This window comes from Pyrenophora tritici-repentis, chromosome 1, assembly GCF_003171515.1.
Source record: "Pyrenophora tritici-repentis strain M4 chromosome 1, whole genome shotgun sequence".
In the NCBI taxonomy this organism is placed as follows: Eukaryota; Fungi; Ascomycota; class Dothideomycetes; order Pleosporales; family Pleosporaceae; genus Pyrenophora; species Pyrenophora tritici-repentis.
Window position 1 is genome coordinate 2,811,348 of NC_089390.1, and position 17,944 is coordinate 2,829,291.

The window sequence follows — 17,944 nt, forward strand, 5'->3', positions numbered from 1 at the left end:
CGTTTATGCAGGAACGCGAAACGCGGGTGTCGTATGCTGCGATTACCTGGGTACAGGAGAGAGATGGGACTGTAGATGTCGGGTTGTCATGTGATGGACGTGTTTACGGTCGCAGGTTCGCATGGTGTATTCTAAGCTGGGAGACGCTGACCATCGAGTGCAAGGCTACGGTCAGTGGCAGTCAGCATCACACCCAAGCATTGCAGTACACGACGAGGACCAGGACAGTGATCCAGATAGTACAAGGAAGACATGATATTCTCTTTTTCAAACTACCCCTCAACCAGGCCTCTCATATCCCCCCAGTCCTCGCGACAATCGTGGAATAAAACACCCAATTTGGCAAAGAGAATAAAGACATGAAAAAGATATCTACACGAGATAATCATTGCTCCAAAGTAAAAGACACTCGCTCCCCGCTGTTGCACATCCAAAAAAAAGGGGTTGTGCAAATGCATACTGCTTGCTCATCAAATAGACAAGACGAACGACCCTCGAGCCGTCGACTGCCGCAAGTAAAATACATTATTGAAGGTAAACCAAGTAGAGGGGAAAAGGGGGGTATGGGGCATAGGAACATGAAGAACAAGAAGGCAAAGGGAAAGTATGTAACAAGGGACTTCTCAATGTCCGAAGCGACATGGCTCGTCCAACGGTGTATGTGTGCCAGAGATGCGAGCATTGCAAATCGTTGAAAGCATAAAGACATGTCGAAGAAAATGCTGTCGAAAACGTCCAGGCAAGTATGACGAACAGGTGTATCGGGGTATGTAGCGCGGTATTGTAATGATTCCTTCCCAGTGCGCCGGTGTAAGCAGGTGGAATAAAAGCAGATACATAAAGGTCAAAGGTATGGTGTGGGTGAGCACAGAAACTTAGAAGCAGTTCAGAGTTCCCTTCTTCTTGCTCTTCTTTTGCGCATTGTTGAGGGCGGCCATGCGGGCTTCCAGATGGGCTCGCTCAGCCTCGACGCGGAGACGTGCGTTTCGCTCTTCCTCGACGGCTTGGAGAGAGTGACGGGCTTGACTGCGCTCTTTGCGCATCACGTTCAGTTCCTCTTCCAAACTAGCGCACTTCTTTCTGAACTGATCCAGATCAGTCTTGGTCTTGGTGCTTGATGCTTCCAAATCGGTCAAAGCATCCTCAAGAGTAGCTGTAAGTTGCTTCTCGGCAAAGAGGTGCTTCTCGATGGTGCGGATGCGAGCCTCCTGGTCCTCAACCAACTGAGCATGTGCAATGTCCTTGCTTTGGTGGCGCGAGGTAGGTGGGGAAGGCGCAGCAGCTTGAGGTGGTGGGCTGCCAGGAGGGAGTGGAGGAAGGGGAATCGCGGGCGGTGGCGAAGGCAACGACGTGTGTGCTGTGCTCTTGCGCGCGGTGGAGTTGTTTGAGTTGGATCGTTGAAGATCATCACGAGGGTCCAGGGAGCCACGGGCTGAGTTTCGCTTTGCGTCCACGAGTTGTGACTAGTCATGTTAGCGGTGTTTATACAGATAGATCATGTATGAGCTTACCTCTAGGAGCGCAATCTTGATACGCGATTCTTGCACTTCCTTCTCAAGTTCATCGCCATGGGTCATGGCATCTTGAAGCTCGCGACTACGCTCAGTTTGTAGAGCGGACAGTCGGTTGTTGGCAGCTTCATGCTGGTCCCAGTTCTGGTTGAGCTGGTCTTCCAGCTCTTGGACGAGGCGGGCGCTCTTGTTCTCCTTCTCACTGACCCTCTCGAGCTCCTTCAAGGTTTCGGCGTTGATGACCTCAAACTCCTTCAGATTACCCTTGAGTGTGCTGATGGTTTTGGTAGCCTCCGTAAGCTCCTTCCTCGCTGATTCAAGATCACTGACAGCCTCATCAAGTCGAGTGGCAATGGACTTGCGTTCTGCGACCAGTGATTCAATGTGAGATACAATGGTGCTGACATCGGTCTCTTCGCCCAAGGCCGCTGAAACACCCTCAAGTAGCATTGTCATCTCGCTCTTGGCCTTGACGAGATCAGCTTCTAGCGAAGTTGCGCTCTCTTGATGAGTAGAAAGCTCCAGTCTGAGCTTCTCGAGCTCAGCTGCATGCGATTCCTGAATAGAGTTCATGCCTTGTTCATGATACTCAATGGCTGACTTGTGCTCCTCAATTTGTCTCTCCAAGTTTGCAACGAGAGAACGATGAGTATCTAGTTCCTTCTCGGTGAGAGCACGGGCTTCGGAGTCTTCTTCAATCTGTTGAATGATGCTTGCATGTGACTCCTCAAGCTCAGCAAGGCGTGCAGCGTTATTGATAGCCGTTGACTTATGCTCGTCGACCTCAGCTTGTAGTGCGGCGATGAGCTCAGCGTGCTTGGACCTCTCCTGCTGTAGAGCAATCTCAGCCTCTGCGCCTCGGGTCTGCTCAATCTCCGACAAGCGTAGAGCGTGGTCGACTTCAAGGCGTTGCTTCGCAGACTCCAGCTCACGGACAGTTTCGAGATGGCGCTGCTCGGAAACTCTGGTAACCTCAATAGCCTCGAGATGCTTGGATTGCCAATGTGCAGCCTCTTCGGTGAGGCTAGTGAGCTCGCTATGACGAGTAGTAGCGTCCTCAGATACGCCGACTCCGTTGAGCGATGATGGCGCGTCAGGGATCTGTCGTGGTGATAATACCTCCTCTGATGAGTCGATGGGCCTGACGGAAGCTTTGAGCGATTCAATCTGCTCCTGGAGGTGATGCTCACGCTGAGTATGTGACTCCTTCAACTCTTTGATATGCTCCTCGTTCTGCCTCATCTGCTCCTGCATAGAAGCAACAATTGAGATGTCAAGAGGCGAACTAGCTTTCAAGCTGGAACGTTCCTTGGTCAGACCGCTGATCAAGGTCATCTTGCCTTCCATCTCCTTGCGCACGGTTTGCACCTCCATCTCCAAGTCCTGAACTCGTTCAGACCGGATATGCAACTCAGACATGATTGTGTTCAGATTGAGCTCGAAAGACTGTAGAGCATCAGAGTCCTCCTCGAATGTATCCAGACCAAGGTTGCGGAGCGAGGCAAAAGCGCGGTTAGAGCGGTCATTGGCAAGGACTGCCTGGCTGGACTTGCGGCGGATCATGTGGAGTGATGGCGAAGAAGGCCTGTTCATCTGAGCTTTCGTAACCTCCGACTTAAGCTCCTCAACGTAGTCGAGGGTGTCCTGATGTTCTTCTTGCAGCTCAGCATAGACCTGTTCCAGCTTGCCCACGCGTTCTTCCTTCTCGTTGTATAAAAGCTTCAAAGCCTTGAGCTCTTGGACCAACACAGCCTCCGGAACATGCTGTTCTTGGTGCATAGAGGTGGCTGATGGGCACCGCTCCGGGCTCTGTTCAGCGCCAACTTCTGTGTCGTCATCTACTATACTGGTATTGCCGACCTCAGCCATAGACAACTCTGCAGACAATGTCATCGATGATGACATCTTTCCGTCTTCTGCCGTTGGTCCATTGCCTGCAGCGTTTGCTAGGAAGGACACCGGTCGTGAAGATGGCACAGATGCCGGCCCGCGAAGACGAGCTTCGTCGACGGAGTCTTGGAGAGCAGCCAGAGTCCGGAGAGCTTCTTGGTACTTGCTAGCAAGCTTCTCGTAATCCTGAAGAGTTCCTTCGTGTTCTACACGTAGATCAAGCAGCTCTTGTGTAACAGTGTCGAGCTTGTCGTGAACAAAGCGAGATTGTGCGGGACTGGAAGGTTCGTCGACAGCCTTGACAGCCAAGTTGTCCTCTGGGCCATGAGCAGCAGCTGTGCTGGCGGTGTGTGGACGCTCGCTGTCGGCCTCCTCGGGAATGGCGTCGACTGGTGTGCCGAACTGATGCATGCTTTCGCCCGTGGCTCGCTTCTCCAGTTTAGGACGCTTGTCGAGAAAGGGATCGCTGGGTGCCCGCGCATGACCGTTGAGGTATTCATCGGATTTCCCGTCACCCTTGTCGAGTTCGTAAAGCAAATTGTCTAATTTGGCGATGCTACGTTGCCTTTCAACGACATGCTTGAGTCGCTCAATCTCGCGACTCATGATCTCAGTCTCCTGCTCGTTCTCGGCTAGGCGCTCTTCCAAGGTGGAAATGTACTCCTCGCTGCTCGTCTCGTTCTCACGAGCTTTTTGTAGCTTCTCCCGCAGCTCAGAGATGACGGTGTCATTCTTCTCAATGCCATTAGCCGAATTGTCGATCTGGCGTTCGAGTGACTGGACGTATTCTTCATTGTTTGCGTCCCGCTCCATTGCTTTCTGAATGCGTGCTTGCAGGTGGTGGTTCTGGCTTTCGAGAATTGCGATACGCGTCTCTTTCTCCAGGAGATCGCTCTCATGCGTTGATAGGGTTGAGCGGGTATTAGAGAGGGACGACTCTAGCGTTTGGATCGTCTTCTCGTATTCCAGCACTACAGACTCGACAGCTTCGGCGAACGAATTGGAACGCTTCAATCGCTCAAGCGCAGAATCGCCAATGGCATCCTTGAGCATGGGCGTCTCCGTCTCGTTGTTGTCGCGTGCCTTTGTGATCTCGGAGATAAGCTTAGCGTGACGGGCGCTAAGAGCATTGTAGTTTTCCTGAACATCGAGCAATTGGTTCTGAAGCTCGGCTTCGCGCTCGTCCTGCCGCTCGCCCCGATCTTGAGAACTGCCCTTCTTGCGATCCGTACGCTCGGATAACCGTATCTGGTCCCGGAGAAACTGGACTTCGGCCCGCAACCGGTCGATGGCGGCCTGTTTATCGCTGTCGTCATGGACCTGTTGAATCTGTGGCTTGACCTGGATAGCGCGTGCTCGCTGTGCATATTGCACTGTATTCAAGGTTTCGCTAAGATGAAACTCTGCAGGATTAACGCAAGCAATCATGTAGGTGATGGCGTTGCCGCCAAGCGAGTCTTGCAGAAGACGCGTGAGCCGAGAATCGCGGTATGAGACATAGCCGCCGTGCGAGCGTGCTGACAGCTGCGAAATGACTTTACCCAAACTTGCAAGTCCGGCATTGATTGAAATTCCTTCTCTGGCACGCTCGCCCTGGGCCCCGGTGTTCTTCAACCGCTCACTTCCTGCTAGATCCACGAAATGGAGCTTGCTGTCGACCGTGACCCAGCTTTCGCTTGATCCTGACATCATTTCGATGGGGACCGAGCGGCGCTTCTCACGTGTAGTGGTAAGGGGGGCTGGGGATGACTTCTTTTGAACTAAGTTCAGACTAAAGACGGCGTGAGAGCGGGACGATTTGGCGTTAACAGCGGTTGCATCAGTCTGTCGGATTGCGGAGCCGAAGTTGAGAGCGCCAAGCATGTCGTCGACAGAGTTGATGGGTATCTGAGTCAGTCCAGTGAGGAGAATGCGGCCATCACGATCTTCGCGAATGTTCACTTGTGGTCGCTCGACAGCGGCAATGTGTTCAGGGAGCAGAAGGTCGCGAAGTTGCTCGTTGTAGATCTACCTTGGTTAGCACATGGCGTAGCTATAGAGTGCATATATCTTACCTCGACGTAAGTCGCCTTGAGCTGCCAATTCCTGTTCGCCGGCGATGAGGACTTGGCCGAGGCATTGTGCATTCCCGACAATCGGCTTGGAGCACGAATGCCTGATGATGGGGTGCGGCTGTGGCAGCCCTCGAGTTTCTCAAAAAGTAACGCCGCAGCACGGGGGATGATGCCTGGTCCTGGAGTCAGCACGTACTCTTGACAGGCCTGTTTTCTTCTTCAACTTACCCATGACATCGGCATCCGCTTGGTCCCGGGGACCGGTGGTGCCCATTGTGTATGACTTTCCAGCGCCCGACTGGCCGTAGGCGAGAATAGAGACATTGTAGCCCTGTACAAACGAGTTGACGCTGTCCGAGACATATTCGAAGACGCCTTCCTGCTCAATGTCCTCGCCAAAGACTCGGTCGAAGACGAAGACCTTCTTGCCGCCAGGTGCGTCTACAGTGAGGCTCGAGGGTGAAGTAACGTGACAGAGGGCATTGCGAAAGCGCTGGGGGATGAGCTCGTAGCCAGGTTCGCCGTGTTGGAGTGGAGGCCGTACGCGCACAGCTGAAGTAGTCTTGTTAGAACGGGGTCATGTACAGGGGAGGCACGTAGGAGACGTAGGGCACCTACCAACTTTGACTGCGGTTCTACTGTCGTCGTCTGAGGCTCTGCTTCCACTGGGCTTGCTGCTCATGCTCATGCGACTGGAACTGCGGTTTGGCCGGATCATTGCGCTCATGGGACGTGGGACTCCATTTGCGGGCGAGCCTGGTGGTGAGGTGGCCATGGGGTGCGCCTACGGCAGCGCCGTTATATCGCGTGGGTTGGTGCGCCGCCCGGTGGTGTGGGATAGGAGATTTTATGTGCTTTTGGATGGGGTTGCACAGGTAGCGGGTGCAAAAGTGGTTGCAAAGGCCCCGGTCGGCATTCGCGTGGTGCTGCGGCAGCAAGTGATGTGTTTAGGGTAGAGGCAAGGCAGAGACAGGGCCTTGAAGCACAAGTCGAGAGACTGGGCGATAATAATGGAAATTATTCTGCTTGTGAAGGCAGCGGGAAAGTAACTAGCCGGATTTCCAGCGGATTACCAAGGCGACAAATGCCCCCTTAGCGTGAGATATTCCAGGGGCCGCCTTTCACCTCAGAGCTGCGCGCCCCCAGCCATGCGAGCGCGCGCGGACCCTGGCCTCGGTCTGAATTCCGTGCTGTGCTTGCTGCTTGGCCCACTCCAGCCCGCCCGCGCCTTGGAGAAGTGAGGACGCGATGCAGGTGCCAGCGACCACCCGGACGCGCCTTCCCACCTGCATGGGGCGTCAGCGCGCGCCTTCCCTCTTGCATCTCCATCTGAGCCCGTCATTGCCCTTCTTGCCCTTTTGGCTTTCACCTGCCCCGGCACCCGGCCCCGGTCACGGTCACGGCCACCTCACCTCGCTCACCTCACCGAATTTTACATTCACCCTCACCCACTCATAGCCTGCGCGTCCAACAGCCGCCCGCTATCCCCTTTTCTTGCAATCTTGCAATTCCCGCTTTGCTTACCCCAATACCGCTACCAAAGTTATCTACCTGGCTAACCCTCACCACGGGCACAATGGTCGAGATAACTACCCCCCAAACTTTGTTTTGGCGGCGATTGCCCCTGCTGCGAGTCCTCTAGCCGCGACCGGTTCCTAGTGCTGCCTCACACTAGCGATCGGCCGTCGTTCCTGCCATTCCTTCTCCTTACTCCAACTCTAGCCCGAACAAGCTGACAGACGTCCTGTCATGTCACCGGCGAGCTCGAGCATAGCACGCGCAATACCTTTCATGCATCGGCAGCCCGTTCCCGACCAGCTGTCCACACGCAGCCCTGTTGGCCGCTGATCGCATCAGCCTCCGCTGCCACCTCGGCCGTCAGGATAACTGCTACCAAAGCCCAAGCGTACGCGGGTGCTTTGCCAGTCTTTGACTGTCGAATTTGCGACGCTTGTAGAATACGAAGTAACCAGTGGTGCGTTTCACCAAATGTCAATCAATCTTGGCCCGGCTTGCAGGCGAGCTACCCGCTCCCTCGCCTGTCAGCTTTCCATCCTTCGCCTTGGCTGCGCCCAGGAAGATGCAACAGCAGCCTGTAGACGGTAGAAACATCATCATACACGACTAAAAGAGGGGCATCGACTGCAAGGCTGCCCTCAGTGCCGAACCCCTTGACCCCCACTAAGCCCTGCGCCGCTTCTGCACCAACCCTCTGCGAACGCCTGTGGCTTTGGCCCTGTGGTCCCAACGTCACCCCTTTCGCCTGACAATGACTCTCTACCCTTATAACATTACCATTGTGCCGTATACCGCATCGCCTATTATATGTTGTACTTACGGAAGAGACCAAGTGAAGCATTTACGGCCGTTGTATGGTCCATTTCCGCTATCCGACCCCCGCCGGTGCACTGTGACGCATCCTTCTAGATAGACGCAGATACACTATGACCTCTATAGGCAGTCGCCTCTTACCGCCGCCACTCGTCATCCGCTTCTCTACCACAACCTCTCACCGCGTCACGCGTATGCAGGAACCATGCGAAAAACACTGGTAGCGAATCCTACTCGAGGCTATTTGGGCGTGGCCACGTGTAGTCTGCCCCAAGTTTGACGTCTAGACTGCATGCACCCACTGCGTATTGGTTGTACCTTCCCATCTCACATTACCCAACGTCGTCGCAACTTCCCTGTCGGCCGACAGACCAAACACGCAGTACCGAACCTCTTCCACTATAGCTGAGTTTTTGTTCACGTTTTGTATCCCTTGAACCCAGCGCCGCCTGCTTCCCCGTCTGGGCATTTTCGATATCAATACACTAGTCTACAGTAGTCCGTATGACATGCAGACACAGATAAGTAAAACAAATACGCCGCCTTGTTATAACGGCACATGCCAGAGTATGCGACCCTCTCGGGTTCGGATTTTAGGACTTCAGGATTCCACAATCTCAAACCTGCCTCGCCTTAGGCTTAGTCCCTCATTGGTGAAGGACCACTATAGTAGTTCGTGATTGTGGGTCGGTTCGCATAAGTGCCAACGGCTACCCTCAGTGTAATAACAGTCGGCATTATAGGCCTTGACTTCCGTGCCTGCGGGCCGAAATGCACCGATGCACGACATTTCCTGTTTCTTCCCTCATTGCAAAGTTTCCAAGCCCGCATCGTCGATGCAATATCTCGGAGTATTGAAAGCGACATGTATTTTTCAGCACACGCCTTGCGGTATATACCTTAGTGAGCAGAATGTCCTCGCAAACTCGGCAAGACACAGCATCACGTGTCTATGAATCTTCGTCATCTTCGCCCTAGTCCCGACAAGGCAAGCGGGGTTCCACTCTGGCCGCAAAGTCCACCAATACAGTACACTGAGCATGAGATTTGGCTACATATCAGACCTGGCCCACAATCGTCTCAGAATCGGCAAAGCTAAAGGCTGGAGCATCTCAATTTACCCTTGTGAGCAACGCACGACATGTGCGATCCAGACCAGCAAGCAATCTACGTTCTGCTCGCCCTGCGGATGCCACTGTTACAATGCGGGGTAATGCCGTCGGGCTAGTTGTGCATCGTGTCTCTCACCACCACAATGAAGCAACCGCTTTTTCACATCGAGTTCGTGGATACATCCGCTGCCCAAGTAGCCCCACGTCAAACCTTATTTCGACATGCATCGGCTGTCCGAGTCAAGGTGGCTTCCTTTCTTCCAAGGCTGGCTACCTATGATATGCGATAACCACCAGGTTCTGACAAGCTTCGCAACTGCCGCGTAGTGTACCGTCAACCTCGGAGTTACTTCAATATCATGACAACATGATTGAGATGGAATACTGGGTGGGCCGTCGTCCGACTGCGCTAGCTGTCGATGTGGTTGGTGAAGTTAACACCTAGTCCGAGTCAAGTCCAGTACCAGTAGACCACCGGCTCACGCCTTCCGTATCACGACTACGTGCGACATGCACCATACACTACACATCTAAGTGTCAGATTCCCAAAACTTGGACACTCTTGAGGGAACTGTTGAATTGTACGCGTCTTCTTGTCATGCGGGGCCCGGCTTGACCTGCCCCAGATAACGATAACGCGGGTCTGTTTCCCGACGCTATCCCAAACGTTAACGGTGATACCGTTGGACTCTCAACATTCAACCTCCTATGCAGCTAATCAAACCTCTAACAGTAGTCTCATCGAATGTACCAGCGAAGCTCCTCACCAAAATATTACACGTATGCCTTTGCCAAATAGCCCACGGTGATTTCCGCTTGTGCGTCACTTTACTCGTGGACAAAACATGACCCGCACGGTAAGCTTTGTCCGATCGATACGAGTTATCCATGTATTGTGCTGCTTACGATATTGGATCATCACGAGTACGAGACTTACATGGCGATCCAATGGATAGATTGGTCAGCTACGCTATGCGGCTTATTTCGGTCTACCCACGAGACGAAACTTTAATTTTGATACAAAGTGTCACGTACACTTTAACTCAGGTCAACTACTTACTCATTTACACGCCAATACAAGTCTACCAAACTTCTCACACCACGTATGCACTATTCGCAAGTTTAATGCACGACCACCACAACACCCGTCGTTCAACCTTCCCTCTCCATCTCACAAGAACGTAAGAAATCCTGTTTACCAAAATTATCCTGAGCGATCTACGTGCCACATGTCTACTTTCCCCACCAGCAATCTTCATGTGCACCTTGCAGCCAAACACCCTCTTATGACCACCACATCTCTTCCCCACAAAATCCTTGCAAATCCCTCCCTTGCTCAAAACGGGTGTAGTTTGCAGATACGTTCTGCAAAAAAAGATTCGAGTCATGCAGTTGCATACTCCACGACGTATGTACTTGCATACCTTAGCTTCCCTTTGGCTGCACCTGCAATCACACACCAACAAAACGTTCCTGGACAAGGCACAGTAGTTCGCGGCTGGGCAACGGGTTTTTTCGTCTTTAGTAAAAGATTGTCGGTGGGCTGCAGAATGGGAAAAAGGGTTGGCTTCGTTGGGCGGGATTGCGTCAAGTGGAGGTTAGGCGCGCTGCTGCTGCCGCGGCTGGATGCGCGAAGGAATCGCTTTGCGGAGCCACGTGGGAAGATTGTATCCGTGATGTGTAGATTAGAGGGAGAAGGGAGAAGGAGATGCGAGGGTGGCGTTGGATGTTGTGGTGGCGTGTTTGGGTGGATAGCGGTGTTGGTGGGGAGGATGTGCAGATACGATTGCAATGTTAGTGTCGAATCGTGAGTATCGGTAGAGACGTCGGCTGCTTGACACTTCGGCCCGACTTCGGCCCACCTTGCGCAGAGCTTAGGTGTACCTTCGTAGCAGCTATGTTCGTAGAAGATCAATACCAATACCAGTCACCAGAAGAACCTCGTTGTTGTTATTCACCCGTACGATCGTACAAGGCCTACCAACACTGATCAGTGATTGCATGGCAGTCACAGACAGTTAGGTTAGAAGAGACAGATCCTATAACCCCGCGCGTTCCCTAGATCGCCTATATCAGCGGCGGAGTTATCTGTGCTAAGTTCACTGTTAGCTGTATCAGGCGTCTCATCCGGCTTGAGACCGACCGTTCCAGCCGTATCAGAGCGTTCCCAGACGCAGTCCATACACGCACCGACCCCCACTTGGTCGCGCCATTGACCCGTGTACAACCCACGACTACCGACGAGTCCCTGGCGAACGCAGCCAGCAAGGCACACGTCAACAATCTACGACAACCGACGTATCCCTGGCGAACGCAGCCAGCACGGCACGCGTCAACAACAAATGGCGAGCGAAACAGCAAGCAGTAATGGAGGCTGTACACTCACACGAGAGGAGTTGCTAGGGACCACAAACCTAAAGGCAAGAGAGTGGCGTCACATTGATCCAAAGATCTGGGACGATGAGATCGAAGCCCCAGACGACGAGGTAGACGGAACTGCAGCAACAACGTACATTGCGCGTGCGATCGCAGACTACACAGACCGGCCAACAGCAGACGCAGAGCTCTTTGGTGAGTTCTGTCAGGACTTTGAAGGCTGGACTGAAGCTATGTTTATGCGCGCGCATGCAACGTATACTAAGGAACTAAAGCGGATCCTCCGCTTTAAGGGCGTGTACACTGGCCGTGTTAACATGCCGCCAAGCGAAGCTGTGGCCAAGCTACTGCACAAGGAGGATTGTCCGAAGTGGCCGGACGATCAGTTCCAATCTACTGCCTTCGACGAGCGGTCAGCGGCGTATATGCTGCAACAGCGGAGGCTACTAGGACGACACACTACGGGATCGGTACAACCTACAAACGTAGGGACAGCGAGTCGAGCGCAGAGCCAAACCTCTGCAAGGGCAAGAGACCAAGACGCAGAGGATCAACAAACCGATGTCCAAGACGAGACCCGCACCCGTACCCAGGTCAGCCAACAACTAGCAGATCCGCTTGTAGAGACAATTGAACAGACACCACAGGCAGACGGGCGACACCAGGCGGACCAGCGACAGCAAAGTCATCAACCTCGCTTAACGTACAACAACTTTGACAGATTCCGCGAATACACGCCAGCATACCCACAACGCCCAAAGGGACCGAGCGTCCCTCCAATTATACCTTCAGGGGATACAGACCCATACAAGGCAGTTCCCCCAATCGAGTTTAATAATGGGAAACTAGATCCGAAGACAATCAATGTCTTTACAAAGATGTGGGATCGTGAGAAGAAATACACAGGGAAGCCGTACGACCTCCTAGACGACAAATTGAAGATCTTCTACAGCATCTGCTAGGGGGGATGGCGCAGTGGTAGTGCGCCTGGTTGCTTCTGCTAGCTTGCTCGCAGAGGTTGAAGGTTCGAATCCTTCTCCCCTCACCGCTATAATAATTCTATTATTCTAGCTTTACCAAAAAACATCGAACGGCTCCTTTCGAAACCTGGAAAGTTTTTCACCAATACCCCGCACGCTTAACGCTAGCCGCCGCCGTACAACCGAGCCACAAAGTACCGCCGAGACGAAAATATGCCGCAACTGCCGCTATATACAACAAACGTTCAAGGTCCCATGACTTTTTCCCCTACGAGGTTTTTTTCAGTCTTAGGAGCACGGGGTTATTATAGCAAAGGGATTGGTCACAAAGGTGGAGATAAACGGGTGTCTATTACAAGGTCTCTCTCTCTTTCCTGTATAGAAGCAAAAAACCCAAACCCCCATAGTCAAACTCGACCAAAGAAACGAAATCCTACGGGTATAGAGGGAAAAAACTAGTCAAACGGCCCTAGGCCACCGTCCTACATAGTCTCTGACTGAAAAAGGACGTTAATGGATACTACTACTACTACTACTACTACAGCATCTGCTATCACGCAGACATCCAGCCAGACCAATTCCATGCAGTCTTTCCACGGATCCTGGAAGGCCGTGCGCAAGACTACTACCTCCACTTCGTTGATCAGCGGACAGATACATTCTTGACTGTATACACGAAGCTTAAGAACCACTTCGACACGGACGTCAACCACAGTCACTACTATGCAGACTGGACGACGACATCCTTTGCTAAAGTCCATAGGGAGAATCCTGACAAGACACTCCATGAGGTCCTTGACATTATGCTAGACAAACTCCAGTTATGCCAGAGGGCGCTTGGGCAGCAGTATATGGGAGAATATGCGCTCCGGACCACAGTAATCACAGCATGTCGAGGCGTTAAAGAGTTCGCAATGGCGCTCTACAGGCCGTCTCTAGAATGCGAGGTCCTATTTGGAGATCTACGATCTTCGATTGAAAACTCACTCGCTATGACTACCTCTGTCAACTTCACAGAGGTAGACCAAGGTAACCAGTACTACTTAGACCGCCGGTACAACAGCAATGGAAGAAACCGAGGTGGGTCCCGAGGCGGAACTAGAGGCGCATTTCAAAAAGGCGAACAAAGCTTTGACAGTAGCCGTGGATTCAAGCCACGCTGGAAGAAGAAGTGCTTTGTCTGCCAGAAGGAAGGATGCTGGTCCACAAACCACACAGACGAAGAGCGCAAGACTGCCCGTGCGCAGTTCTTCTCTATGCTGTATTTTACAGGTGCGCCACCACCCAAGGACTTCTCAGTACACCTTGCAGAGTACGAAGGAATTGAGCACACCAGCCAGTATAACCAGAGAGGCTGGAAAGAGGAGGATGACTGCGAGGATGACGACAATGACGACGGCACTGGCGAACAACAATACTTTGAGCAGCAGTTCTTCAAGGAGCAATGCCTTGCAGACCAGGCGTTCTTGCATCACATTTCTGGCGACGACATATACGGTCGAGGCGCGCCGTCAGCACCAGCGTCGCAGTTTCTGCTCGAGGACCGCTATACACGATCTCTGTACCAAGGTATCCTCCCGGATACAGGCGCTGCCAACGTATCTACAGTTGGCAAAGAGCAGTATCTTGCACTCACACGAGAAGATCCAACAGTTAAGATAGACACATCTACAGCTGGGAAAGCATCTATCAAATTCGGAAAAGGCGAGGCTACAGCGTCTATTGGAACAGTGCAGGTCTCTACAGAGATTGGGAAGATCAACTTCGAAGTGCTCGAGGCGCCTACACCGTTCTTGCTGTGCCTTGCAGATATGGACCGCTTAAAAGTCTACTTCAATAACACTACAGATGAGCTTGTTCAGGACAAGATACGCATCCCTGTTCTACGCAAATGGGGACACCCATGGTTCCATCTCAACAAGAGAGAGAGAGCAACGGTGTTTCTCACTGAGACAGAGCTGAGACGGCTCCATCGCCGGTTTGGACACCCAGCTGTCACGCGACTAGTTAAACTCTTAAAGGACGCTGGCCATAACGACTTTGAAGAGAGAACCCTAGAGGAGGTCACTAAATTCTGCCACCACTGCCAGCTCCACAGCTCCGCGCCGCGCCGATTCAAATTCACTCTGAAGGATGATCACCACTTCAACTATGAGATCCTGGTGGATGTGATGTATCTCAGCGGCAAGCCAGTATTACATGTGGTTGATTCTTCAACTGCTTTCCAAGGCGCAAAATTCCTCAGCGCTATCTCAGCTAAGGAGACATGGCAGGCACTGCGGATGCTATGGATCGACACGTATCAAGGACCACCAGACATCATCACACATGATGCAGGCACCAACTTTGCAAGCGCAGAGTTCCGTGCTGAGGCAAAGATCATGGGAGTTACATGCAAGCAGGTGCCTACAGAGGCTCACTGGTCGGTGGGCAAGACTGAGAGATACCACGCACCACTTCGCCGAGCATGGGATATACTCCATGACGAGCTCCAAGACGATATGTCTGATGAAGCGATCCTTCAAATGGCCGTGAAAGCTGTCAATGACACCGCTGGACCCGATGGTCTAGTCCCGACTCTACTAGTCTTTGGAGCATACCCACGAATGACTACAGAGTCGCCGCCGGCACCTTCAATGGTTAGGCGCAGCGAGGCTATTCAAAAGGCGACGAAAGCCCTGCGCAAGCTTACTGCAGAGCGCCAAGTTGCAGACGCCTTGAACACCCGCAATGGACCAGCCACTGCAGACATGCTCGCGCTCCCACTCCAGAGTGAAGTCTTAGTATGGAGAGAGAGTGATGGCTGGAATGGCCCGTACAAGATCGCCAGTATAGACGGCCACAACGTTACTGTCGATATGGTCAATGGTCCAACAACATTCAGATCTACTGTCGTCAAGCCATACTACAGACCGGACCATCTTTGGAGCGACCCCGATGCGCCACACGCGCTGAATGAGCCGCATGAGCCGGTAGCAGTACCACCGGCAGTGCAACCACGCAAGAGAGGCCGCCCTCCAGGATCAAAGAACAAGCGGAAGGGGCACGCGTACATCACCAAGAAGGAGCAGGACGATCTTGAGCTAGCTATCAAGCTACGTAACGATGGAGTTATCACAACACCAGGCGCACCCTTTGAAGCATCTGATGACCAAGAGATCAGCGACCTCGTAGGTCGTGGAGTCTTCAAGTTTGAGCAATACGACGAGAGGCTACACAGCAAGATCCGGATCTTCAAGTCACGCCTGGTACGTGAGGTCAAGGGAAAGACAACCAAGCCCTATGAGAAATCCCGCCTGGTTATCCAAGGCTACCAGGACCACGGCAAAGAGGCTATCTTGACGCAATCTCCAACCATCCAGCGATGCAGCCAGCGCCTGATCATGTCGCTGGCGCCCGAGATGGTACAACGCGGAATGAACATAGAGCTCCGTGATATCACGCAGGCGTATCCCCAGGCGCAGACAACCCTGAAGAGGACGATACTCGCACATCTTCCTACTGAGCTGGTACCACGATATCCGAGGGGCACGCTACTCCATGTGATCAAGCCACTGTATGGAATCGCAGAGGCAGGAGTCCACTGGTGGACAACCTATCATGGGCACCATTGCAAGGAACTGGACATGGCAACATCTACGTACGACCCATGCCTGTTAATCACAAACAGCGACACCAGCATCTTCGGCATCGTTGGCATGCAAACAGATGACACTCTCATGCTTGGGACACCCGCGTTCTCGTTACTTGAAGAGAAAAAGATCCAGAAGGCAGAGTTTAGATCGAAACCAAAGTCTGTCCTTACACCAGAAATTCAATTGGATTTTAATGGATGTACACTCACGATCGACGCTAGCAAACCAATTCTGAACCTTAGGCAGAAAGGACAAGGAGGAAAGATCAAACTTGTGGACGTTAGGGCACCCGACCGCGCGCAACAGTACACAGAGCAGCGCGCCCGCGGAGCGTACATCGCATCAACATGCCAACCAGAGGCGTCATTCGATCTGTCCGTCGCCGCTCAGGCGCAGCAACCATCAGATGAGGACATCAAGGCACTCAACAAGCGCCTGAAGTGGCAGATAGAGAACCTCGATCGTGGCCTCCGTTACATCACTGTCAATCTCACGGAGGCTAAGTTGATGGTCTTCGTAGACGGCTCCTTTGCCAACAACAAGGACCTCAGCTCACAGCTCGGCTTTGTCCTCATGCTCGTCAACGAGTCTATTGACGCTAACACCTTCACAATCCAAGGCAACATAATCCACTACAGCTCTACAAAATGTAAGCGCGTCACAAGGAGCGTACTAGCCTCTGAGATTTATGGCATGGTCAACGGCTTTGATATAGGCATCGCTATTGCCACTACCTTAAGAATAGTCACAGAACGACTTAGAATACCTGAGGTTCCCTTGGTTGTCTGTACAGACTCGTACTCCTTGTACGAGTGCCTCGTTAAGCTTGGAACAACGAAGGAGAAGCGTCTTATGATCGACATCATGGCGCTGCGTCAATCATATGAGCGTCGCGAGATCACTGAGATCCGCTGGATCAATGGTGACGATAATCCTGCTGACGCCTTCACGAAGGCATCGCCAAACCGCGCTCTTGAACGCTTTATTGACGGCAACAAGCTGACAGTCCGAGTAGATGGATGGGTGCAGAGGCCGACAAGCTTTGATGTTTGATGCTACACACACTGTCACTACCGATACAAGCAGAGTTACTAGCTATCCAGAAAGAAAAGACTTCCAATGTCGAATCGTGAGTATCGGTAGAGACGTCGGCTGCTTGACACTTCGGCCCGACTTCGGCCCACCTTGCGCAGAGCTTAGGTGTACCTTCGTAGCAGCTATGTTCGTAGAAGATCAATACCAATACCAGTCACCAGAAGAACCTCGTTGTTGTTATTCACCCGTACGATCGTACAAGGCCTACCAACAGTTAGGCAATTTTCAAATATTAATAAAAAGGACGCCTGTGGAGTTTTGATCTTATCGCGTACTAGTGCTTTTTCTCGAACTGCAGATGTGAATGCTATATATCTGCATCTTTTCCTATACTTTGCTGATTTGAACATGGGTCCGATTGGCAATAATTATCTTATTTCCGTGCGATATTCAATACACCGCTTGCTTGCTTTCGGGGCATATGAATGAGAATAGAAGACGTGGTAGTCATTCCTTCTTTTGCGAAAGTCAAATTATATGCAGGCCTTCATCACTACAACTCTCGCTTTCGCTTTCGCTCTAGTACTTCCACATGACCATATCCTATGACGCGCACCGCCACTTCGTCCACTGATATAGTAGACGAGACGTGTAATACACAAGCCACAAGAACAAATCGCAAGGAGCAAAAAAAAAAAACGAAAGACAGTGGGACATGGCCTCTCTTGCCGACACCGCTTCTTTTCTCTATTTGCTGTCCTCTTTTCCTCTGTTGTCTAGCTATTGGAGCTAACAAGATCATAACCACAGGTTGAACCAGAACGGAGAAAGAAACGTGAATCGAGCCATCGCTCATGGTTCTCGTCCGTTTCAGCCACTGCTACCAAGCACAGCAAACAGTCAAGGTCTAACGTCCCACTCAAAGACACATTGCACCCAGATAAGACAAATAGGGAATGAGCATCTCTGCACATGACGAAAGTGTCGTACTCCAGACACACATGGACAATCATGACATAC

The 17,944-nt window shown here is 52.2% G+C and overlaps 3 protein-coding genes across 3 annotated transcripts; 2 read left to right on the forward strand and 1 right to left on the reverse strand.

The window, feature by feature from the left end:
- Positions 1 to 875: 875 nt before the first annotated feature.
- Positions 876 to 6,230, reverse strand: PtrM4_011240 (KIP1, Kinesin protein; the record flags this gene model as incomplete). The annotated part of the gene is made up of 5 exons (XM_001931065.2): positions 876 to 1,463; positions 1,512 to 5,408; positions 5,456 to 5,628; positions 5,684 to 6,007; positions 6,074 to 6,230. 5 exons carry the CDS (start codon positions 6,228 to 6,230, stop codon positions 876 to 878), a joined length of 5,139 nt encoding a protein of 1,712 aa, XP_001931100.1.
- A 5,010-nt stretch (positions 6,231 to 11,240) lies between these two features.
- PtrM4_011250 (uncharacterized protein) lies at positions 11,241 to 12,236 on the forward strand (the record flags this gene model as incomplete). Its single annotated transcript, XM_066103014.1, has 1 exon — positions 11,241 to 12,236. One exon carries the CDS (start codon positions 11,241 to 11,243, stop codon positions 12,234 to 12,236), a length of 996 nt encoding a protein of 331 aa, XP_065965216.1.
- Positions 12,237 to 13,168: 932 nt separating this feature from the next.
- PtrM4_011260 (uncharacterized protein) lies at positions 13,169 to 16,942 on the forward strand (the record flags this gene model as incomplete). Its single annotated transcript, XM_066103015.1, has 1 exon — positions 13,169 to 16,942. The coding sequence occupies one exon, from the start codon at positions 13,169 to 13,171 to the stop codon at positions 16,940 to 16,942; it is 3,774 nt and encodes a 1,257-aa protein (XP_065965217.1).
- Positions 16,943 to 17,944: the final 1,002 nt, after the last annotated feature.